The sequence below is a fragment of the Ruditapes philippinarum genome, unplaced genomic scaffold (assembly GCF_026571515.1).
Source record: "Ruditapes philippinarum isolate M1 unplaced genomic scaffold, ASM2657151v2 ctg8438_1_1_1_1, whole genome shotgun sequence".
In the NCBI taxonomy this organism is placed as follows: domain Eukaryota; kingdom Metazoa; phylum Mollusca; class Bivalvia; order Venerida; family Veneridae; genus Ruditapes; species Ruditapes philippinarum.
The window spans coordinates 26093-49216 of record NW_026858195.1 but is presented as its reverse complement, the minus strand read 5'-3'; the positions used below and the strand labels follow the sequence as shown (position 1 = coordinate 49216).

General features: G+C 34.0%; 1 protein-coding gene across 2 annotated transcripts in view; it reads right to left on the bottom strand.

Moving 5' to 3' along the window:
• The window catches only part of LOC132752456 (NADH dehydrogenase [ubiquinone] 1 beta subcomplex subunit 5, mitochondrial-like), a 30351-nt gene extending 7546 nt beyond the window's left edge, over positions 1 to 22805 (bottom strand). Inside the window, exons 1-3 of one of the 2 annotated variants that reach the window (XM_060742783.1) lie at positions 22781 to 22805; positions 4399 to 4472; positions 2028 to 2094 (exon numbers count right to left, since the gene is read on the bottom strand). In XM_060742783.1, the coding sequence (XP_060598766.1) occupies positions 2028 to 2094; positions 4399 to 4472; position 22781 (142 nt within the window). In that variant the 5' untranslated portion in view covers positions 22782 to 22805. Of the gene's footprint in view, positions 1 to 2027; positions 2095 to 4398; positions 4473 to 20825; positions 20881 to 22780 lie in introns of those variants that run through there. The other variant, XM_060742782.1, reaches the window with a different exon arrangement.
• Positions 22806 to 23124: the final 319 nt, after the last annotated feature.

Below are 23124 nucleotides of genomic sequence, written 5' to 3'. Positions count from 1 at the left end.
ATCAGGATCCATGCTGTTCGCTTACCAACCCTATTACAAGTAGAGAAACTGATAGCTAACAGCATGGATCCTGATCAGACTGCGCTGATGACCTTAACAGGCAAAGCAATGCAAATAACCATACATTATTCTTGAGAAAAAGGGTGTGCAAACTTTCAAAGGGTTGCAAAGGTTTATAATAAGTGGCCTTAGGCTGTTTAATCATCTTTACTTCACATGTATCTGATTCTGTTAAGAATTTTTGAAAAAAGAAAGGAAGAAAAATTTCCAAGACAAAACTAGAAATGTGTCCATAGGACACGGATGCCCCCACATGCCACTGTTCTGTCAATCTCATGACTCTAGGTCAAATATTTTTTGGACTACATGTGCCACAAGTTGAAAACTAAAAATCAACAAAGGGCCATAATTCTGTTAAATTTGGTCACAGCAAAAACTCCTTCCTTTACTACCATTTACACATTAAGGTTATTAATCCCTGGAAGTTTAAGCAAAATCTGCCATCCGGTTTAAGAGGAGTTGCTTTCACAAAATTTCTACATAGTATATATTATTATGAAAAAATCAACAAAAGGCCATAATTCTGTTAAATTTGGTTGCAGCAAAAATTCCTTCCTTTACTGCCATCTCACATTAAGGTTGTTCATCCCTGGAAGTTTAAGCAAAATCTGCCATCCGGTTTAAGAGGAGTTGCGTTCACAAAATTTCTACATAGTATCTAGTAAAAAAATCAACAAAGGGCCATAATTCTGTTAAATTTGGTCGCAGTGAAAATTCCTTCCTTTACTACCATCTACACATTAAGGTTGTTCATCCCTGTAAGTTTAAGCAAAATCTGCCATCCGGTTTAAGAGGAGTTGTGTTCACAAGATTTCGGGACGGACAGATGGACTGACGAATTGACGGACAGACGGACAAGTGCAACGCTATATGCTCCAACATTGTGGGGGCATAAAAATATGATTTCCAAGTTTTGTGCATTTGGTATTTTAAAATAATTACAGCTAGCATAGTGCATATTTTTAATATGAAGTGTTAACATGACAATCTCAGTTATGTTTTGACATATACTGTTTAAGTTGATATATTTGTGTCACAAAAATTTTGCCAGTGTCAAAAAGTGGACTTTTTGCATCTATAAATATTTGCGAAAATATGATTTCTTGAATTTTATGATACCTTAAAATAAACAGGTACTTGTTAAAAAAAATATGTTGTTATTGAATCATTCTATTCAGTAATTCAACACCATTATTATTTATGTAAGTGTTTGAAATATACATTGTTAGCTGGATAAAGGACCTGATCACTCATTTCTTGTCATATTTTGAAACATTCATTGGTTTCATTTTTATGCCTTTTCTCCCAACAGTATTTTAGTCATATAGGCAGGTAGTTTCCTAACCATCGTTCCTGGAGAGTAACACCAGTACTAGACTACCTTCCTCTCCGCACTAAACTACCAAAGCATCTCCCGGGGATCAAACCCACGCCAGAGAAGTAACTAGATTAGAAGTCATCAACTCTAACCCCCCCCCCCCCCCAGAGGCCGGTTCATTTACTTAGTTATTTTTCTATTTTTATACAAAGGAGAGTAACCACAGTAATAGTGTCAGAGGGACTAAAAACCCCACACAATAAACTCACAGGGATTTTTTCCAGGATTTTGGGAACACGACCCATACTCATGGAATTGGGAATTTCAACGTGTTTTTTTTGTGTTAAAATTGGGAAAAAATGTATGACTGAAATTTTACAGTGATAAACTGGATGCAACAATTACTGTCTACAAGTAGGATGGCATTTTCAAACATTTAAGCACTATTACAGTGAAAAAGCCCTTATTTTCAAAGATTTTAGAAATTTTATTCAATAATTTTATATTGTAACTTTCAATTGAGAATTTTTTCCTGTGGATTGGAAAAATAATATAACATTTTCAAATGGGAATATGACCCAATAATGGCTATAAAATAAGCAAAACAAAATCTCTGTCTTACTATGAATAATGATTGATTTTAACTTACCTTGTGTAACATTAAGATATGTGATAAACAAGCCAGCTGGAATTATTCCTAGCCCTAGGAAATAATACTGAAATAAAACATAAATAACAATTTTAGTATCAGAATGTGGCTGAATGACAAATAGGGTAAACATTGTGCTTTATATTTACCCACTTGAAGGAAAATGATATGACAAAAAAGAGGTAAAAGTACATTTTCGTCCTGGGTGTCCTTGACCAGTGAGTTATAATAAAACCAAATTAATAGCTTTTGACTAATCTATTCTACATCAAATCTCAACTTAGTAGCTGTCACAGCAGTGACAAATATTCAAAATATCTCTATGACAAATGAATTTACGTAGTGCAATTGATCATTATTTTTGTTTGATGGCTTTCACTGGCCTTCAAAAAGTACATGTATATCATTTATCGTGCAAACATTGCCTTTGTCGAAATTTTGACCTTCAAAGGTGATCTTAACCTTGAGTCTGCACACTGGCGGAATAGGTTCTTTAATTCCCTTGTTGGGGAACTACACAGAGTACATTTTGAACTTCAAGTGGTAGAATTCAACCCAGGGATCATGGGTTCAAGCCCTAATCTGGTCACGATCATATTTCTTCACATGACATTTGTACTGGTTGGTTCCAGGCCGTGGACTCAAAAGTGATTAAATTAAGTTGCAAAAATTGTTTCGCAATCAAGCTTAAAAAAATAATATGAGCCGCGTCACGACAAAACCAACATAGTGCGTTTGCGACCAGCATAGATCCAGACCAGCCTGCGCATCCGCGCAGTCTGATCAGGATCCATGCTGTTCGCTGTCAGTTTCTCCACTTGTAATAGAGTTGGTAAGCGAACAGCATGAATCCTGATCAGACTGCACGGATGTGCAGTCGGGTCTGGATCTATGCTGGTCGCAAACGCACTTTGTTGGTTTTGTCGTAACAGGGCTCATATGTTTAAACGAAAACCTTAAATTGATCCATTTGACCTAAAATCCTACCAAATGGTTTAAGGCCTTAACTGGTACAAAAACATATTAAATATTTTTCTGATCATATCTGACACACAGCATGAGCTTTTATCAAAAATATTATCTTTTTTATACAAACACAAGATTATGGAATGTGGCGCTGTTATTTTACTGAAATAGCTGGTAAAGGACCTGAATGCTCTTTGCTCCTCCATAATTTGTGAAATAAGAGCCCTGGTAATATTTATGTAAGTATGGTAAACATACATAATTATACTGAATTACATGTAAACTTGCTAACATAATAGTATTTTACAGAAAAAGACAAAAACTGTTCTTTGAAACAGACAAATGTCCACCAAGCAGGGCCAAGTAGTGGAACCATGACCTTTGAATTGCATCAAGATTACCATAAAAAGAGTTACTGGAATACAAAAACATTTACAAATACTTTCTCATATTCTAAGTAAGTAAGTAACTGTTTCTCATATTCTAAGTAAGTAAGTATTGCTTCTCATATTCTAAGTAAGAAGTCTTTATTTTCTAAGTGCGCCCCCTGCCCATATGACTGAAATACTGTTGGGAAAAAGGGTAAAATGAAACAAACAAACAAACAAAATTAAGTGCACCCAATTAATTCAAAAAGCGTTCATGAATCATCCGAACATGTTTTTTGTCTGATGAGTTTAGACACTGTAGCATCACTTCTCCTTAAACAAGAGCCGGTTGAACCGGGTGATGCTCCCCGAATAGGTTTTTGACACATGAAGGTATACCTCTTGTAGTGTCAGAGTTATGTCACAGACAAAGTTCAAAGTGTAAAAACAACCCAAATGTTGTGCATGACACATTGTCTCAATATGGTGATCATTTCTGTGAAAAAGTTGTAAAATCCGACTTCAAATAACGAAGTTATGGGCCGGACACGATTTTGCTGCAAGGTCATGCTGTGACCTTGACCTTCAAGGTAGCGACACAAATGTTGCATGCCACACGTCAATTCAATAAGGTGATCATCTCTGTTAAATAGTTGTTAAATCTGACTTAAAGTAACAAAGTTATGGGCCGGACACGATTTTGCTGCAAGGTCATGCTGTGACCTTGACCTTCAAGGTAGCTACCCAAATGTTGCGCGCGACACATGGTTTTAATATGGTGATCATTTCTGTGAAAAAGTTTTAGAATCTGACTTCAAATAACAAAGTTATGGGCCGGACACAAAATTGGGACGTGCGTACGGACGGACGGACAACCCGAAGACTATTATGCTCCCCCGAAATTTTTCGGGGAGCATAATAACAGACCTTCTGCCTCTTTTTCTCCTTAATTTTCAATCAAATATCCCTAAAATGATGACATCATTATGTGTTTAGGTCATGGACAGGTTAAAATAGAAATAACAATAGTTACTTACATGGTCATCTTTTAATTGACATTTTTGAAACTCGGATGGCCGCTTCACCATCTTATGACCTCCCATATTCCTCACTGAAATATAAAATGGTAATGTTAAAGTTACTGGTCTGGTCATACAAAATGTGGTATGTAATATACCATTATCATACTAGGAAGTAAATAGTATAAATACCAAACTTAAAGTGATTAAAAGACCCGTCCCTAGATTTGCCACTACGTAAAGTGATTAAAAGACCCTAGATTGCCACTGCTTGCCAGCTATTTCCACTGACAAGGGTGGCATTCAGTGTAAGAAAAAGTTGGCATTAACTGGAAAATGACAAACTTCCACTCTTTTTCCACTGTAGTGGCAAAATTACCACCAAATGCCACAATCCTTTGGTGGCATTTAAGTGGCATTGAGTGGAAATTTGAACATAGACCTTTTTCATGGTGGCAAAAAGGTGGAAATTGGTGAAAAATGAAACTTAGTTTATTTTGAAGGTGTAAATGAGTGACATTTAGTGAAAAGGTGAAACTTTATTTTCTGGGTGACAAATTAGTGGAAAATAACTTAGAAAATGTTTAGGGTAACTTTTATACTTCTATTGCGAATAGTCAAGCTAAAAATCACAATAAAGAGCGAAAACTGGTCAACTCTCGAGGCCCTTATACGAAAAAATGGAGCAAAATTGTGACCTTTTTCTTTCTCGCTTCTCAAAACACACATACAAATGATTATGGTTATGATGATTTGGAGACATTGAAAACTCGAAAATGTGCTTTCAGAAATAATGACACTGGTGACATTTTAATTGAAATTTGGACGTCGCGAAGATCATTTTATTTGATCATTTGCGTGCGAACCCCTTGTTATTTGTAATTTTCACAGAATTGTTATTTGTGTTGTTTTTTTTCACTGTATTTTAAGGACATGTTCCATTATTTGTCTGTAACATCTGATAAATTAGATTTGACCAATGACTTGTCACTTCTGAGGTTCCGGGTTCGATCCTGGGTAACACCCATGAGATTTTTCAGAGACACTTTTGGTGTTTCCCACCTACCTAGAGGTATACTCGTAAGAAATCCAGGTAATCCTCGCATGTATCAGTGCTATACACTTGGTATGTAAAAGAACCAAGGGGTCTTTTCAATAAGAGCTAGGGTCCGGTTCCCTGATTCCATAATTTGTTACTCATACCTGTAGGATACCTATAGGATCATTCTGGGCTCTGATGGAAGGGCCAAGCCCTTTTTAATCCCCTCTTCTTTTGACAATCTTTCACTACTTCTTCTTACTGGTCTCATCACTTTTATGTGTAATCATATACACTTATTCCTATTTCTGTCCACACTGCTGTGTAATAAATTACATTTTAAACTTAATATGGAGTGTCTCCGGTCCAGTGTTGGTCTAGCTTTATTTTAAATTCATAAACACGTTTTGAGTCTATTATATTTTTTGGCAAATCATTCCATGTTTTAATTACACGTCTTGAAAACTGATGTAGGCAATGAGTTGTTATACTACAAGGCATTTCTAGTTTTAAATTATGTCCCCTTGTTGATGCTGAATAACTAAAAAAATTTCAAAAATACAGTAATCTAAGCCATTAACGATTTTGAAAGTCTGAATCATGTCCCCTCATAATCTACGATGTATTAGACTTGGCAGTTTAAGCTTTTAAAGGCGGTCAATATATGTCAGATCTTTTATGATGAAACTAGTTTTGTTGCTCTTAGTTTGAAGTTTTTCTAGACTTGATATGTCTTTTATTAAATATGGATTCCACACAACATTTGCAAATTCAACATGAGGACGAATCAAAGTTGTATACAATTTCACAAACTAAGGTGTATTCATCTAAAAACTTAAAGGACCTGTTAATAAGACCTAAAATACTATTTGCCTTATTAATCTTTGTTGAAATAATTTTGCTAAATTTAAGATCTTCACAAAAATAACTCCTAGATCACATTCTTCTCGAGTATCCGATAAAGTCTTGTTATTCATTACATACTGTGTTTGAGGATTTGCATGACCATAATGCATCACCTTACATTTATTAACATTTAAGTTCATTTCCCATTTTTCAGTTCATAATTGAGTCATTATCATTTTGGAGAACATCCGACTTGCTAGTTGGTGTATACAATTTTGTATCATCAGCAAATATTTTAATGCTTGATTTGACATTATCTGTGATATCATTCACATACATAATAAAAAGTACCGGCCCCAACACACTACCTTCTGGCACTCCATTATCCACTGCTTTCCACAACGATGTACTACCTTTAATTGATACACACTGTCTTCTATTGCAAAGAAAACTTTTTATCCACATTAATACATTTCCCTTGATTCCAAAAGATGACACTTTATTAAGTAAACATACATGTGGGACTTTATCGAAAGCCTTTGCTAGATCAAGATACAGTCAAACGTGTATTAAGCGACCGGGCAAGGGAAACACCAAAATCGGTCGCTTAATGAAACGGTCTCTTAAGACAGTCAGCATGATATAAAAGTCAAAATTTATAAATGACATCTTTTTTATTCGATGGGATTGTTTTTTCAACTTCATTTTTATATAAATGTTGAATAATAAGTACGCTCCGATAATCTAAACGGATGCAAATGTAAAAATAACGTTCTGATATTTATTGACAAAACAGTTTTGATCCATTACGTACATGTTTGACATTTTTTCCAGAATTTTTTAACTTCTTCCGTTGTTTTTTCTTGTCTCCAACACGAAAACACTTTAGTGAATATGTTTTCTGTGTGCATTTTTTCATTTAAAGTAAACAAAAAGGATACATGTATTTGTTACGATAATTTAATGGCTGATCAAGTTCAAGGTCAATTCAATGCAGTCTAAAATGTCAACAAGCGAAGCGTAATACACCATCTCAGTATGGGCGGAGCGTTGCATGTTTATCCGATATTATTGGATAATACACGTCACGCGTATACTTAACTTCACTTGCGTACGCTAAAACGGTATGGGAAATAGAGTTTTTCACACGTTTATTGTTGTGTTTTGATTGCTGACACTTGTGACATAACGAGGTGGCGTTCTCTAAAAACACAATTACTTGACAGGTAAAAGTGGTCGTTTAATGAAAAGATTGATGTCAATTAGGTGACTAATTAGCGGTCGCTGGTCGCGTTGAGCAAAAGTCGCTTAATACATTTAAGATATTTAGAGAAAATGATCGGGGGGGAATTCAAAGTGGTCGTTTAAGACAAAAGTCGCTTAATACACGTGGTCGCATGGGCAAGTTAGACTGTATATGGTGTCCCAACTTTGATAATTTTTGTATATAAATATTCCATTCTTCCAATACATTTAGAAGTTGTAAAGCACAAGACCTTCTTGTCCGAAAACCATACTGATTGTCAGATGATAATTTATTTTCCTCAGTATGTTTTATTATGTGTTTTCGAATAATTTTTTTCCAAATGTTTTAAACAATATTGATGTTAGACTAACTGGGCGATAGTTACTAGGATTCCGTTTTTGTTCCTGTTTTAGGCTCGACTATTCGATAAGAATAAAGTAGAGCTATTGTAGTACCCCGAGCGTTGGCGTCGGCTTAAACCACTTATGTTAAAGTTTTTTTGTAATACCTTAAGTATTTTTGACAGAATTATGCGCCTTTTTTGACTTAGAATTTACCTTAAAGTTTTCGTAATACCTCAAAATATTTTAAAGTCCATTGACATATGGCTTTGAAACAAGTTGAAAATTTTATACTCTTCTTTTAGAGCATAATAGGACTGACTCTCCAAGGCCTATAACTGTAACATGGATTTAAAGAAAAATTTTGTCCTTTTGTTAACTTAGAAAATTTTACATTATCAAGGCTTTTTTACTATCAAGCACTAAGAATAGTCGAGCGTTGCTGTCCTACCCACAGCTCTTGTTAAAAATTGGCGATACTCTTGCATCTTTCCATACATTTGGAAGTACATGTAATCTGTTTTCAAGTGACTTTCTAAATATACAACAAGAGGGCCATGATGGCCCTAAGGTCGCTCACCTGTATATAGGCCCCCGAAGCGGGGCCAGTTTAAACCCCAGGGCTTTTATTTGAACAAGCAAATTCGTTGAATTTATATCCCCCGCCGAGTACTGGTTATTATTAACACAACAACTGAAGACATAAGGCTTTATTTATATATTTATCATGGCATAAACAGTAATATTCTTTGAACTTGATAAATATTCAGGGCAATAACAGAGCCATAACTTTGTGTTAAATAGTACAATCTGGAAATGTCAATGAGATGTATGCATACTACATAACTAATCAAGGGCCATAAATCTGAGTTATAAGTATCTGACTGGAACAAGGCCACTATATGCACATCTCCTCTTAGTATCCCATAAAGTTTCATTGAATTCCAGCCAGTAGTAGCAGAGAAGTAGCGAGGAAACAAATATTTTTCTATATGGATACTGCATAACTAATCAAGGGCCATAACTCTGAGTTAAAGTGTCTGACTGGAACAAGCCGACGATATGCGCATCTCCTCTTGGTATTGAAGGTTCCCATAAAGTTTCGTTGAATTCCAGCTAGTAGTTGCAGAGAACTACTCCGGAAACGATTTTTACTCCATATGAATATTGCATAACTAATCAAGGGCCATAACTCTGAGTTAAAGTGTCTGACCCAAACAAGCAGACGATATGCGCATCTCCTCTTGGTATTGATGATTCCCATAAAGTTTCGTTGAATTCAAGCCAGTAGTTGCAGAGAAGTAGTGCGGAAACGATTTTTACTCTATATGCATACTACATAACTAATCAAGGGCCATAACTCTGAGTTAAAAGGGTCGGACCGGAACAAGCCGACTATATGCGCATCTCCTCTTGATATTGATGATTCCCATAAAGTTTCGTTGAATTCCAGCCAGTAGTTGCAGAGAAGTAGTGCGGAAACGATTTTTACTCTATATGCATACTACATAACTAATCAAGGGCCATAACTCTGAGTTAAAGGGTCGGACCGGAACAAGCCGACGATATGCGCATCTCCTCTTGATATTGATGATTCCCATTAATTTTCGTTGAATTCCAGCCAGTAGTTGCAGAGAACTACTCCGGAAACGAAATTCGGACGGACGGATGGACGGACAACGCCAAAACTATATCCCCCTCCCGATTCCATCGGCTGGGGATAACAAACTTGGAATTAAGACACCCATTAGAAGATGTTTCATGATGTTAAGTTTTTGCTATACACATATAAGGGAAAACAATGACCTTCTCTTCCCCCCCCCCCCCGGCAGAGTTAATTTTAACCCAAGGGCTTTTATTTGAACAAACTTGGGTAGACACCCTGGTCCCATAAGAAGATGTTTCATGCTAAACATCTAAGCTCTAGCTTATTGGGTTTTTTAAAAGAAGATTTTTTAAGTTTTACTATACACATATGGTTAAAAACAATGACACCCCTGGAGCGGGGCCAGTTTTGACCCAAGGGCTTTTATTTGAACAAACTTTGTAGACACTTATTACAAGATGTTTCATGCTAAATATCTTAGCTCAAGCTCTTTGAGTTCTTTAAAAGAAGATTTTTAAGTTTTTACTATATGCATATAGGGAAAATCAATGACCCCCTGGGGCGGGGCCAATTTTGACCCCAGGGCTTTTATTTGAACAAACTTTGTAGACACTCACTAGAAGATGTTTCATGCTTTATATCTAAACCCTAGCTATTTGGGATTTTTTCAAAGAAGGTTTTTTAAGTTTTTGCTATACACATATAAGGAAAATCAATGACCCCCCTGGTGTGGGGCCAATTTTGATCCCAGGGCTTTTATTTGAACAAACTTGGTAGACACTCACTAGAAGATGTTTCATGCTAAATATCATAGCTCTAGCTTTTTGGGTTCTTTAAAAGAAGATTTTTAAGTTTTTACAGTGTAACTTCCGAATTCCGGAACTTCTAAAATCCGGAAACTTCTAAAAACCGAACAATTTTTTCGGTCCCGATTTTTTCCCTTCTATTTTCTATTAATATAATACTTCTGAATTCCGGAACTTCTAAATTAGAACGATATTTTCGTAAAATTAGAGTCAAATCAATGCAATTTTACCTCCAAAAACCGGAAATATCCATAGGTTTGAAATACATTGTAAATCAAGAATGTTTACCCTGCAGGAAGATTTAATCTCCCTATCGATTGTTTACTAATTAGCGGTGATCGTGTAATTTGACACGCGTTAAAATCACAAACTGTGAAATGTGATGTAGTTAATCAAAGTAATTTACGGCGGTCAGTTAATTTGAAGTGTTTATTAGCGGATTAAATGACAATTAATTGGACAATGTATGCATCAAACGTCTTTAGGGATTTTATTGCATTTGATGTAATAATTAATTAACTAGCATCGGACGATATGTAAGTTTATGCAATTAACAACATTTCTACAAACTGATAGAAATTCAAAAGCATTTGCAGGTAAGATAAAAATGTATTCTTTTCATTCACATTTTAATCTTGATTAAAAGACTATTATATATGATATTACAGTAATGGCCACATCTTCCTTGACATTTAGTGATGTTAAGTGGCTTAGTCTTGTCCACATTATTATAAACCTCTGAATTCCGGAAACCTCTGAAATCCGAACTTTTTGACAAGTCCCATGGGTGTTCGGTTTTCGGAAGTTACACTGTACTATATGCATATAGGGAAAATCAATGACCCCCTGGGGCGGGGCCAATTTTGACCCCAGGGCTTTTATTTGAACAAACTTAGTAGACACTCACTAGAAGATGTTTCGTGCCAAATATCTAAGCTCTAGCTCTTTGGGTTCTTTAAAAGAAGATATTTAAAGTTTTTTCTTTCGGTTGCCATGGCAACCAGAGTTCTACATGGAATTAAATTCTTTGAACAATTTTTAAAGGTGACCACCAAAGAAACATTCCTGTGAAGTTTGGATGAAATTGGCTTAGTGGTTTATGAGGAGATGTCATTTGAAGCAAAAGTTTACGGAGGGACGGATGGACGCCGGACGAAAAGCGATCACAAAAGCTCACCCTGTCACTTTGTGACAGGTGAGCTAAAAACATCAGCCGGACTCTTTATTATGTATGGGTGTACCGGTATATCATCTGGACCCATTGATTTATTTGGATCAAGTTCCTTTAATAAACTCAACACCTCACTCTCAGAGATATGTATGTACGAGGGGTGTCCCAGAATTACGTGGACTTTTGCTATAACTTTTTTATTTTTTAATGCTTTTTTTAGCAAATTTGTACACAATACCTTTAACATATCCTTAATGAATATGTCCATTATTTTCAAATTTCTAACATTGCTTCTCTATATTTTACGTCGCTATAGTAACGCAGTATGCGCAGGGCGGAGCAGTCCAATATTTTGTATTAATAAGTTGTCTTTACTTTCGTATATCTTGCGTATTTATACGTAAAAAATAGCGCGAAGTCTTAAGCATATGCAGTGACGTCATATGAACGTTCGTTTGAAATTTTGACGTCATAGCTGTTTCCGTTATTGTCTACAAGCGGACAACTGACAACCGTTGCTCTTGGATATTTAACAAAAAATGACGTCCACGGATTACGCAAACATCGGACTATCATCAAGTTTTGTGTTAATCTTTGAAAGACGCCAACACAGACGCAGGAAATGTTGGAGACTGCAAAAGTGAGACCTCCTGTTTGTCGATCACTCATTTTCAAGTGGCATAAGCGTTTTCGAAACGGTCGGGAGGACATTGAAGACGACAAGGGTCGAGGGAGAAAGTCAACGTTGACTGCGGCGTCAATTAAGGATGTCAAGGACGTAATAGATCGGGACATTGTCTTTGCGTACAAAATAAACTCCAGAATAATAATAATAATGATGATAATAATAATAATTATAATAATAATAATAATAAAAATAATAATGATAAATAATAATAATAATAATAATAATAATAATACGGCGTCAGCATTATCACCGTCGTCTTTTACACTATTATCGTAACAAAAGTTAATAGTATGCTTTATTATTATTATTATTATTATTTGCGGATTAAGTATATGTACAATATCGCTTACTTAGTATATAAATTGTCCAAGTTTATTTGATTAAGTTTCCAAGTTTAAGTCTATTTGTCAGGTGTTTCGGCGAGAAGTCGGCACTTAAGGGACGGAAGTTCGACTTTCCAGGAACTCTCGTTCGCAAGGCAGAAATTGGTGACTGATTTTGACAAGGAGTGGTACAGGGTGGTGTACGACCAGTGGATATATCGACACCATAGATTGAGTTAGGCGGCGACTATGGTGAGAAAAACTGACATTGGACGCCACGCATTTATTAAAAAACTAGCGACGCCACCGGAATGACGTCGTAACGTCGGAATGGACTGCCCCGCACCCGCTACCCCTTGTCTCATTACCCTGCCCACAGACACTGATCCAGTTGCCGGACAACTTTGAAATTTTTTGTACTTATGCAATAAAGTTGTATTTTGTTCATGTTAATTTTGTTTGTTTTTATTTTCAGTAGATTTTGAGTTACAGCAAAAGTCCACGTAATTCTGGGACACCCCTCGTATTCAAGGTCTTTTAGCACAGTCTTATCTTTCATGTTAGGTACACAGTCAAAATTTTCTTTTGTAAATACTGTTGTAAAGAACTCATTTAAAGACATTTTCTTTATGAAAATTTAATCCTTTCATAGAATTTTCAGAATTTTTTTGTATGATAAGTAAAATTTCATTGCGAGTTCAAAAATAAAAATATATGTTGACATGTTAGATTTTTTTAAAAATAGCAGTTTCCATGGTAACCGTATATCTCAAAACTGTCAAAATAACCAAACTGTGTTATAAAAGTTATAAGAAAGCATATTACACACACAACAAGCATAATTTTATACAAAACCTGCTTTATCTAAGGGTTCTGTATAAAACAAATGATAATCTGAATATATTTCTTTTTTCATGCTTCTTAACTGAACAAAAAATGAGAAAAATATGACATGAATTCTGTAAATAATTAAAGCTATCAAAAATTTCTTTCATAGAATTTTCTACATTTTTGATATATCAAGTAAACTTTTATGGTGGATTCAAAAATAGAAATAACTAGAAATGTGTCCATAGGACACGGGTGCCCCCACCGCACCACTGTTCTGTCAATCTTATTAATCTAGGTCAAATATTTTTTGAAAACTAAAAATCTTTAACTAAGTAAAGGGCAAGAACTTTACAAATACTGAATAAATCCACAAGCAAACCCCAAGAAGCATAAGTAAACATGCTGACCAACATTCTTGTAAACTTTCAGGCCTACAAGTGAAATACTTTTTGAGCTATGCATGAACAAACTGAAAATTGCAAATGTATACTACTGTAAGTCAAGGGCAATAACTCTAACAAAACTGAAAAAAAATCCACATTCAAAGTCCCAGGTGCATAGCTTCACAGTGATGTGAATCATTATTCCTGTAATTTAGTGATGTTGATCATTATTCCTGTAAAGTTGGTTGATTCTAACTCAAGCACTCAAGAAAAAATAATAACATAATAAAACGGTTTTTACTAAGTCAAGGGAAATAACTATACAAATACTGGATAATTCCACAAGCAAAACCCGAGGTGCAAAACTAAATATGCTGAGCAACCTTCGAGAAGGTTTAATGACTTTTTGTCAAATCCCTTTTGAGTTACATGCGACACAAGTTGAAAATTGCAAAAAATTTCTAAGTCAAGGGCAATAACTCTAAAAATACTAAATAAATCCAGACAAAAATACCCAGGTGCACAACTACACATGCTGATCAATATTCCTGTAAAGTTTCATGACTCTAGGTCACATACTTTTTGAGTTACATGCGATACAAGTTGAAAATTGCAAAATTTTACTAAGTCAAGGGAAATAACTCTAAAAATACTAAATAAATCCAGACAAACATACCCAGGTGCACAACAACATATGCTGATCAACATTCCTGTAAAGTTTCATGACTCTAGGTCTCACAATTTTTTAGTTACATGCGACACACATTGAAAATTGCAAAATTTTACTAAGTCAAGGGCAATAACTCTAAAAATACTAAAAATATCCAGACAAACATACCCAGGTGCACCACTACACATGCTGATCAACATTCTTGTAAAGTTTAACAACTCTAGGTCAAATACTTTTTGAGTTATGTGCGACACAAGTTGAAAATTGCAAAATTTTACTAAGTCAAGGGCAAAAACTCTAAAAATACTAAAAATATCCAGACAAAATTACCCAGGTGCACAACTACACATGCTGTAAAGTTTCATGACTCTAGGTCAAATACTTTTTGAGTTACGTGCAACACAAAAGAGAACGGACGGACGGACAGACGGACAAGGGTAAATCTAAATGCCCGCCACTAAAGTGGGGGCACACAAATATAAGATAGTTTTTTTTGTAAACGGGCAATTTCCATGGTTACGGCATATGCCAATTGTCAAAATTACCACGCTTTCTTAAGAAATATCAGTGTTATACTAAATGCATTGTCATATATACAACAAAAACAAGTTGTAATATAAAGTTCTATTTCTTTTGGTGTTATATGAAGTAAATGATACTGAATATGTTTTTAAAACAAGTTATATAAAGCCATATTATTTCTACACTCGACTAACATACCCGAACAGAAAGCAAGTATTCAGAAATTTACAAAGAAAATAATGAAAATTGGAACATTAAGATATTTTTTTGTTTTTTATTCAACATTTTTAAAATATATCATTTTTAACTTTTTTGCACACTAATCTTGTCTGCATGTAATCAAGTGGCGACGCACTTTCCTCACTATACCACAAGTGGGTGGGGTAACGCGCGCAGAATCATCATCAATGCTGTCGTACTAATATTTTAGCAGAATTTCTTTATCTGATGTTGTCTAAACGACCTCTTATTCTTTCAAACTGATCTCCTCCTGAACATTTAAAACTATTTATTCAGTATTATTTACTCATTTTTTGCTTATAGCCGAAATTTAAACAGTTATCCGAGTACTATTCAACTTGACCTTCTTTTTGAAGAGTAAATTATCCGTAATTATCTTTCTTGGAAGCGCATAACAATGCGCATAAACAAAAGCTGTCAGTAGGACAGCACGCTCGACTATTCTAAGTGCTTGATAGTAAAAGAGCCTTGATAATGTAAAAAATTTTAAGTTCACAAAAGGGCTAATTTCTTTTATAAATTCATGTTATAATCCTTAGAGAGAGTCTAATTATACAGTATTGGCTTGACTTTAAGGAAGGTAGTGTCACAAGGGTGTTTTATTGAGTATAATAATACTAATTACCTATGAATACATAAATTTGAACAAAGGCTTGTTATTAAGATGTTTTATCAAGTAAATCACTGCTTTATTAATATGAATGCATAAAATTGTCCTAAAAAAGGCACAAACCCTTCAGTAGTTATTGAGATAACACCTTACAAGCAAAACTTTACCATGAATTTCTAAGTTGAAAAAGGGGAGAAAAATCAGCCTAAATGCATGATAGAATTATGGCTCTTTGTCAGTGACCTACAATTATGACCCTAAATGCATATGTGAAGTTTTAAATAAATATCTTTAATAGTTATTGAATATGTAAAACTTGCATGTAAACATTAACCAAGAGACTATTATTATATTATTAGTAAAAAAGGGGATATGAATCAGCCTTAATGCAAGATAGAATTATGGAACTTGGTCAGTGACATACAATTATGACTGTAAGTGGATGTGTAAAGTTTCATGTAAATATCTTTGAAGACCTTTAACCTTTAACCAAAATTTCTAAGTTTCAAAGGGGCAAATAATTCTGCAAATATTGTAGGCAGAGTTATGCAATTTTGCAAACTGGTGTACATTGTTACTATAAAAAAGTATTTTAAAATTCAATTGAATATCTCAAGCAATAATTGAGATATTTGACTTTACAAAAAACTTTAACCAAAATTTCTAAGTTAAAAAGGGGCATAATTCTGTCAATATTGTAGGCAGAGTTATCCAACTTGTCAATCTGATGTACCTTGTTACTATAAATAAGTATTGTAAGTTTCAATTGAATATCTCAAGTAATAATTGAGATATTTGACTTTACAAAAAACTTTAACCAAAATTTCTAAGTTAAAAAGGGGCATAATTCTGTCAATATTGTAGGCAGAGTTATCCAACTTGTTAATCTGATGAACCTTGTTACTATAAATAAGTATTGTAAGTTTCAATTGAATATCTCAAGCAATAATTGAGATATTTGACTTTACAAAAAACTTTAACCAAAATTTCTAAGTTAAAAAGGGGCATAATTCAGTCAATATTGTAGGCAGAGTTATCCAACTTGTCAATCTGATGTACCTTGTTACTATAAATAAGTATTGTAAGTTTCAATTGAATATCTCAAGTAGTAATTGAGATATTTGACTTTACAAAAAACTTTAACCAACGCAGACGCCGACGCGGACGCTGACGCCGACGCCGGGGCGACTACAATAGCTCTCATATTCTTCGAATATCTCAAGCAATAATTGAGATATTTGACTTTACAAAAAACTTTAACCAAAATTTCTAAGTTAAAAAGGGGCATAATTCTGTCAATATTGTAGGCAGAGTTATCCAACTTGTCAATCTGATGTACCTTGTTACTATAAATAAGTATTGTAAGTTTCAATTGAATATCTCAAGTAATAATTGAGATATTTGACTTTACAAAAAACTTTAACCAAAATTTCTAAGTTAAAAAGGGGCATAATTCTGTCAATATTGTAGGCAGAGTTATCCAACTTGTTAATCTGATGAACCTTGTTACTATAAATAAGTATTGTAAGTTTCAATTGAATATCTCAAGCAATAATTGAGATATTTGACTTTACAAAAAACTTTAACCAAAATTTCTAAGTTAAAAAGGGGCATAATTCTGTCAATATTGTAGGCAGAGTTATCCAACTTGTCAATCTGATGTACCTTGTTACTATAAATAAGTATTGTAAGTTTCAATTGAATATCTCAAGTAATAATTGAGATATTTGACTTTACAAAAAACTTTAACCAACGCAGACGCCGACGCGGACGCTGACGCCGACGCCGACGCCGGGGCGACTACAATAGCTCTCATATTCTTCGAATAGTCGAGCTAAAAACTACCGAAAACGTCTTTAAGATGACATATAATGAACAAAATTAAGTTCAGGAGACAAAAGGTCAAATTCATATTTGAATGTCCAAAGTCTGACATGATATGGTAATGCATTGACAGTCATGTCCAGTCAATATATTTGTCATTCATTGACATATTTTATATGTTCTGGTTTAAATTTGTTATGAGTACAAGCATGTTTGAAGCTTAAAGATCAAAGGTTTAACTAAGACTATAAGGTATAATTTCATAAAAGTACATAAATAGTCAGATCTGGTCATTTTGTCCTTCATTAATAGAATTCAAGATAACAAGGTATATTATTGTGACACATTAGGAAAACTTGTCACACACAAACATCAAGTAAACAGCTAGAAATATGAAAGTTATATATATATATATATATATATATATATAATATATATATGGTTTTCAAAACAGTACATTGTGTCTAGTCATATCTTTGACATTAATTCATGGATGATTATTGAAATAATTGGGCACATATTTATTGAGAATATGAGAAATTATTTGTTAATATTTCTCTATTGTTGTAACACTCTTTATATAGCAATCATGTCTTTGTTGAAAGTCAAAGGCCTGTCAATGAGATTTCTAAAATGAGGATGGACAGACAGACAAATGAAAAGACAAAACAGAGGATAAACCTAAAGTTTCCTCTGGTTAAACCGGGAGGAAACTAAAAACACTGTAATTCTGGCATCACACCTATCCTGCCACCCCTACTATTACAATAGTATGTTAACTTATAAACTTACCTGTTATCCCTCAAGATTAATGGTATCTTCCCGACAAGCAATACAGCCTCAAGATTAATGGTCAAAATCTTCCCGACAAGCAATACAGCCTGAACTTGATTTTCTAAATAATTAGTCTGTTAATCTCTGTTCATATGAAAATAAAACAAAGGACAATAAATCAATAATATAAGCCACCTTAATTCTCATAAATGTTAAACCTTAACAAGCAATTATCTTAGTATTGCAAGCAATCCATAAGTCCCCTACCGGTTCGAACCCCATCAACATTCTGAAGGGCCATTGGCCATTCACTAATGTTTCAATTTTTCTCTATTGGAAAAGTTCTTTAAAAGTGATCACAGGATACAGTTTTTATGAACAGACAGACAGACGGACTGAAAGACACTCTAAAGTTAATATTTGAAACATCCCTGTTACCAAAATATACCATTTTAAAAGCAAAATTCTTAAAGAGGAGATAACTCTTGAATTAAAGATGCAATTTTATAAAAATGTTCAGCTCTTTTTGACTAATCACAAATATTGTTATATTTGCAATGTTTTAAGCCTATTTGTTGCCAAGGCAACTGATATTTTTTCAAAATAGGAAGAACAGATAAGGCATGCATAATCTCAAGACTGCTATCTACCAATATGTCAAGTTTCATAAAAATATTTCCAGTACTTTTTAAGTTATCACTGGATTCAGTTTATGTGTAAAATTTGCCATATTTTCAGTCTATGTGTTGCCATAGCAACCAGAATTTTCAACATAGGAAGAAACGAAAATAACGTGCATAATTTCAAGACTGCCATCTACCCATATGTAAAGTTTCATAAAAATATTTCCAGTACTTTTTGCTTTATCACTGGATCCAGTTTATGTGTAAAATTTGCCATATTTTCAGCCTATTTGTTTCCATAGCAACCAGAATTTTCAACATAGGAAGAAAAGAAAAAGATGTGCATAATCTCCATACTGCCATCTATCCATATACCAAGTTTCATAAAAATATTTTCAGTACTTTTCAAGTTATCGCGGGATCCAGTTTTGCGGACGGACTGACAGACTGACAGACAGACGGACGGACGGACGGACAGACGGACAGAGGGTAAACCTAAAGTCCCCTCCGGTAAACCGGTAGGGGACTAAAAATGTTTCTTACTGAATAGGTGTAATGGATATGCCCAGCTTTAAATTTGGAATAGTCCACTCAATGTTAAAGGGATATAAAATACAAATATTGAGCTACCAACAGTATAGATATTAATATATAGAGGAAATATAAGTTTGTTATATAAATACTGGATTTGTTTTCATCAACTGTTATAAAAGAAAAAGTATTTCATGAGTGGTTGAAGTAACGAGTAAAATGTGATTATTTTCATACCACAAAAAAAGAAAATTAATATACAGTGGAGCCTTGCTAATCCGAACCCTTCTAATCCGGAATCCTTTCTTATCCGAACGAAGTGTCCGGTCCCGATTTTATTCGTTCTATTTTCAATAGTAAAAAACCTTTCGGATCCGGAACCTGTCTACTCCGAATTCCGGACGATTTTTTCAATTTTTGTTCTTATTTTACTCTAAAATTTACCTCTCGGATCCGAACAGATTTTGCCAAATGTCACACCTTCATTCAAAATAACAAATAATCGCACATCTTGCAGGTGTAAACATACACCAAACTGATGTGTTATTTCACTTGATTAATGGGTGAAACGTATGATCTGCGAAGGTGTGAAAATTACACTTAGCTTGCCTTCATATCTTCTATAATTGCTTAATTGATTGTTTTTCGTCACCTTCAATAAATATTTTGATATAATGCAATAAAAATATCTTTTAATCCTTTGTAATGGATTCAATGATACGTGATTAAGCAATGAAAATTAATAGAAACTGTCAGTGAATTCGGATAGTCGCTGAATCGGATAAGAGTAAACAACAATTGACAAATGCTGGTACGAATATTTAATTATGTCTCCGTCTCCTGTTTAACATCGTAGGTTAACTTACCCTTGAGGACATAATATTTTTTTTTTTGCTTATTTATTTATTTTCATTTCTTTATTTTTGTATTCACATGTATTAGAATGAACGATAAGAGACTGCAAAAATAAAATATCTAAATTGCAATTTCAAATTCATTCCCGTTTTCTTTCCCTAAACTATTTTGCAAATACATGTAACATGAAAAAATATGTAAAAGAACCTTCTAATTCGGAAACCTTTCTAATCCGGAAACCTTTCTAATCCGAACTTTTCTTCTGGTCCGGACGAGTTCGGATTAGACAGGTTCCACTGTATAAACATTTGATATCTTAATCTTAAATTCAAAAGAATTCCATTTTAATTTTGTGTATCGATTGGCTAATTTAGAAGAAAGTAGTCTTGCAAGATAACAATGAAAATACAGAAAATATGTACCATTGCATTTAAGTCCTCAATATTTCATTTATTAGTACATGTATATAATAAACCAGATATATACATGTATGTAAAAGATCAGCAAAATAATTACATGGCCCAGTTCCTGGCTGCTGCTTCACCAATACTGTCATATGAACCTATAGCATTGACAGACTTGTACTATTTTCCAACCTTGTTCAAGAATAAATCTATCTCATTCTGGTAATTTCTTAACTGAAAATAAAAATACAAAATGAGGAAAAAATAATGAAATTAGTTCATACAGTAGATAAATAAATGAAAGAGAAAATAATCACAATGTTTACAATATCCTGTAGATAAGACACCTTGTTATAGTGTATATACATGTACTAACTGACTGTACATAAAATTTGTCAGAGTATTCAGACTTGTCAAAGGGACATTGAGATATTATTTTGAATGCGGGATGTATTTTTTCACAACAACAGTTTGGCAGTAGGAAAACAAGTTAGTTAAACAGGTCAAAACTTTCATGCTTAATTAATTAGGCTTACATATTATATACAAACTAGAAATGTGTCCATAGGACACGAGTGCCCCCACACTCCACGGATTTGTCAACCTTATGTCTTTAGGTCAAATTTTTTTTTGGCTACATGTGCCCAAACTGAAAACTAAAAATCTTAAATTAAGTAAAGGGCAAACACTACTTATACTGAATAAATCCACAAGAAAACCCCAAGGTGCATAAGTACCCATGCTGACCAACATTCTTGTAAACTTTCAGGCCTACAGGTCAAAAACTTTTTGAGTAATGTGCAACACAAGTTAAATATTGTAAATTTTTACTAAGTCAAGGGCAATAACTCATACCCAGGTGCATAACTACACATGCTAAGCAACATTCTTGTAAGGTTTCATGACTGTAGGTCAACTATTTTTTGAGTTACGTGTGACACAAGTTGCAAAATTTTACTTAGTCAAGGGCAATAACTCTACAATACTAAAAATATCCCCACATAAATACCCAGGTGCATAATTACACATGCTGAACAACATTCTAGTAAGGTTTCATGACTGTAGGTCAACTTTTTTTTTTTTTGAGTTACTTGCGACTCAAGTTGAAAATTGAAAATTTTTACTAAGTCAAGGGCAATAACTCTAAAATACTAAAAATATCCACACAAAAATACCAAGGTGCACAACTACACATGCTGAACAACATTCTTGTAAGGTTTCATGACTGTAGGTGAACCATTTTTTTTGAGTTACTTGCGACACAAGTTGAAAATTGAAAATTTTTACTAAGTCAAGGGCAATAACTCTAAAATACTCAAAATATCCACACAAAAATACCCAGGTGCACAACTACACATGCTGAGCAGCATTCTTGTTAGGTTTCGTGATTCTACGTCAAATACTTTTTAGTAACGTGCGACACAAGTTGAAAATAGGAAATTTTTACTAAGTCGAGGACAATAACTCTACAAATACTAAAAATAAAATATCCACATGCAAATACCCAGGTGCACAACTACACATGCTAAGCAACATTAGGTCAAATATTTTTTTAGTAACATGCGACACTAGTTGAAAATTGGAAATTTTTACTAAGTCAAGGGCAATAAATCTAAAAATACTAAATATATTGGCAAGAAAATACCCAGGTGCACAACTACACATGCTGATCAACATTCCTGTAAGGTTTCATGACTCTAGGTCAATTACTTTTTGAGCTAAGTGCCACACAAAAAGGGAACGGACGGACGGAAGAGGGATGGAAGGATGGATGGACGGACGGACAAGGGTAAATGTAAATGCCCCACCCCTATAGTGGGGGCACAATAAACCAGGGCTACAATGTAAAGATATCAAAAATAACTTAAAAAAACTTTTTTATATTAGATGGTTAATGCACCAATACCTTAAAACGTAATGATCAAGGCTGAAGTTTGCAGACAGGAATGCCATGCACCATGACTATAACAATACCCCTATTTTTTTTTTTCTTTTGAAAAAAAGTTGAGCTAAAAATGGAATTAATAAGAAATACAAGTTTATCTAGTATAATATATGTTCACTCACTGATGAATGAATAAAGAAATCAATTTTCTGTTTAGGATAATCTAATGCTGCAATCTTCTGTAAGGCTTCTCTAAGAAACGGTGTTGGATGCTCCACAAACACTCCCAATACAATAGATGGATAATCCTCTTCATTTAAATAAATAGTCACAAAATATTATATTTACATTTTTCTATAAATCATTTTAATAACATTAATCACTCTAGTTGCATTATTTTTCTATTTATCACTACAGGGCCCTCAATCCAATTTGGGGGAAGTGCAGGGCCAGCAAAATCTGATTTTGACTTACTTGTCCGTTTCTAAGTGAACCATTTTTTAACTTGTCCGTATGATATTTACAT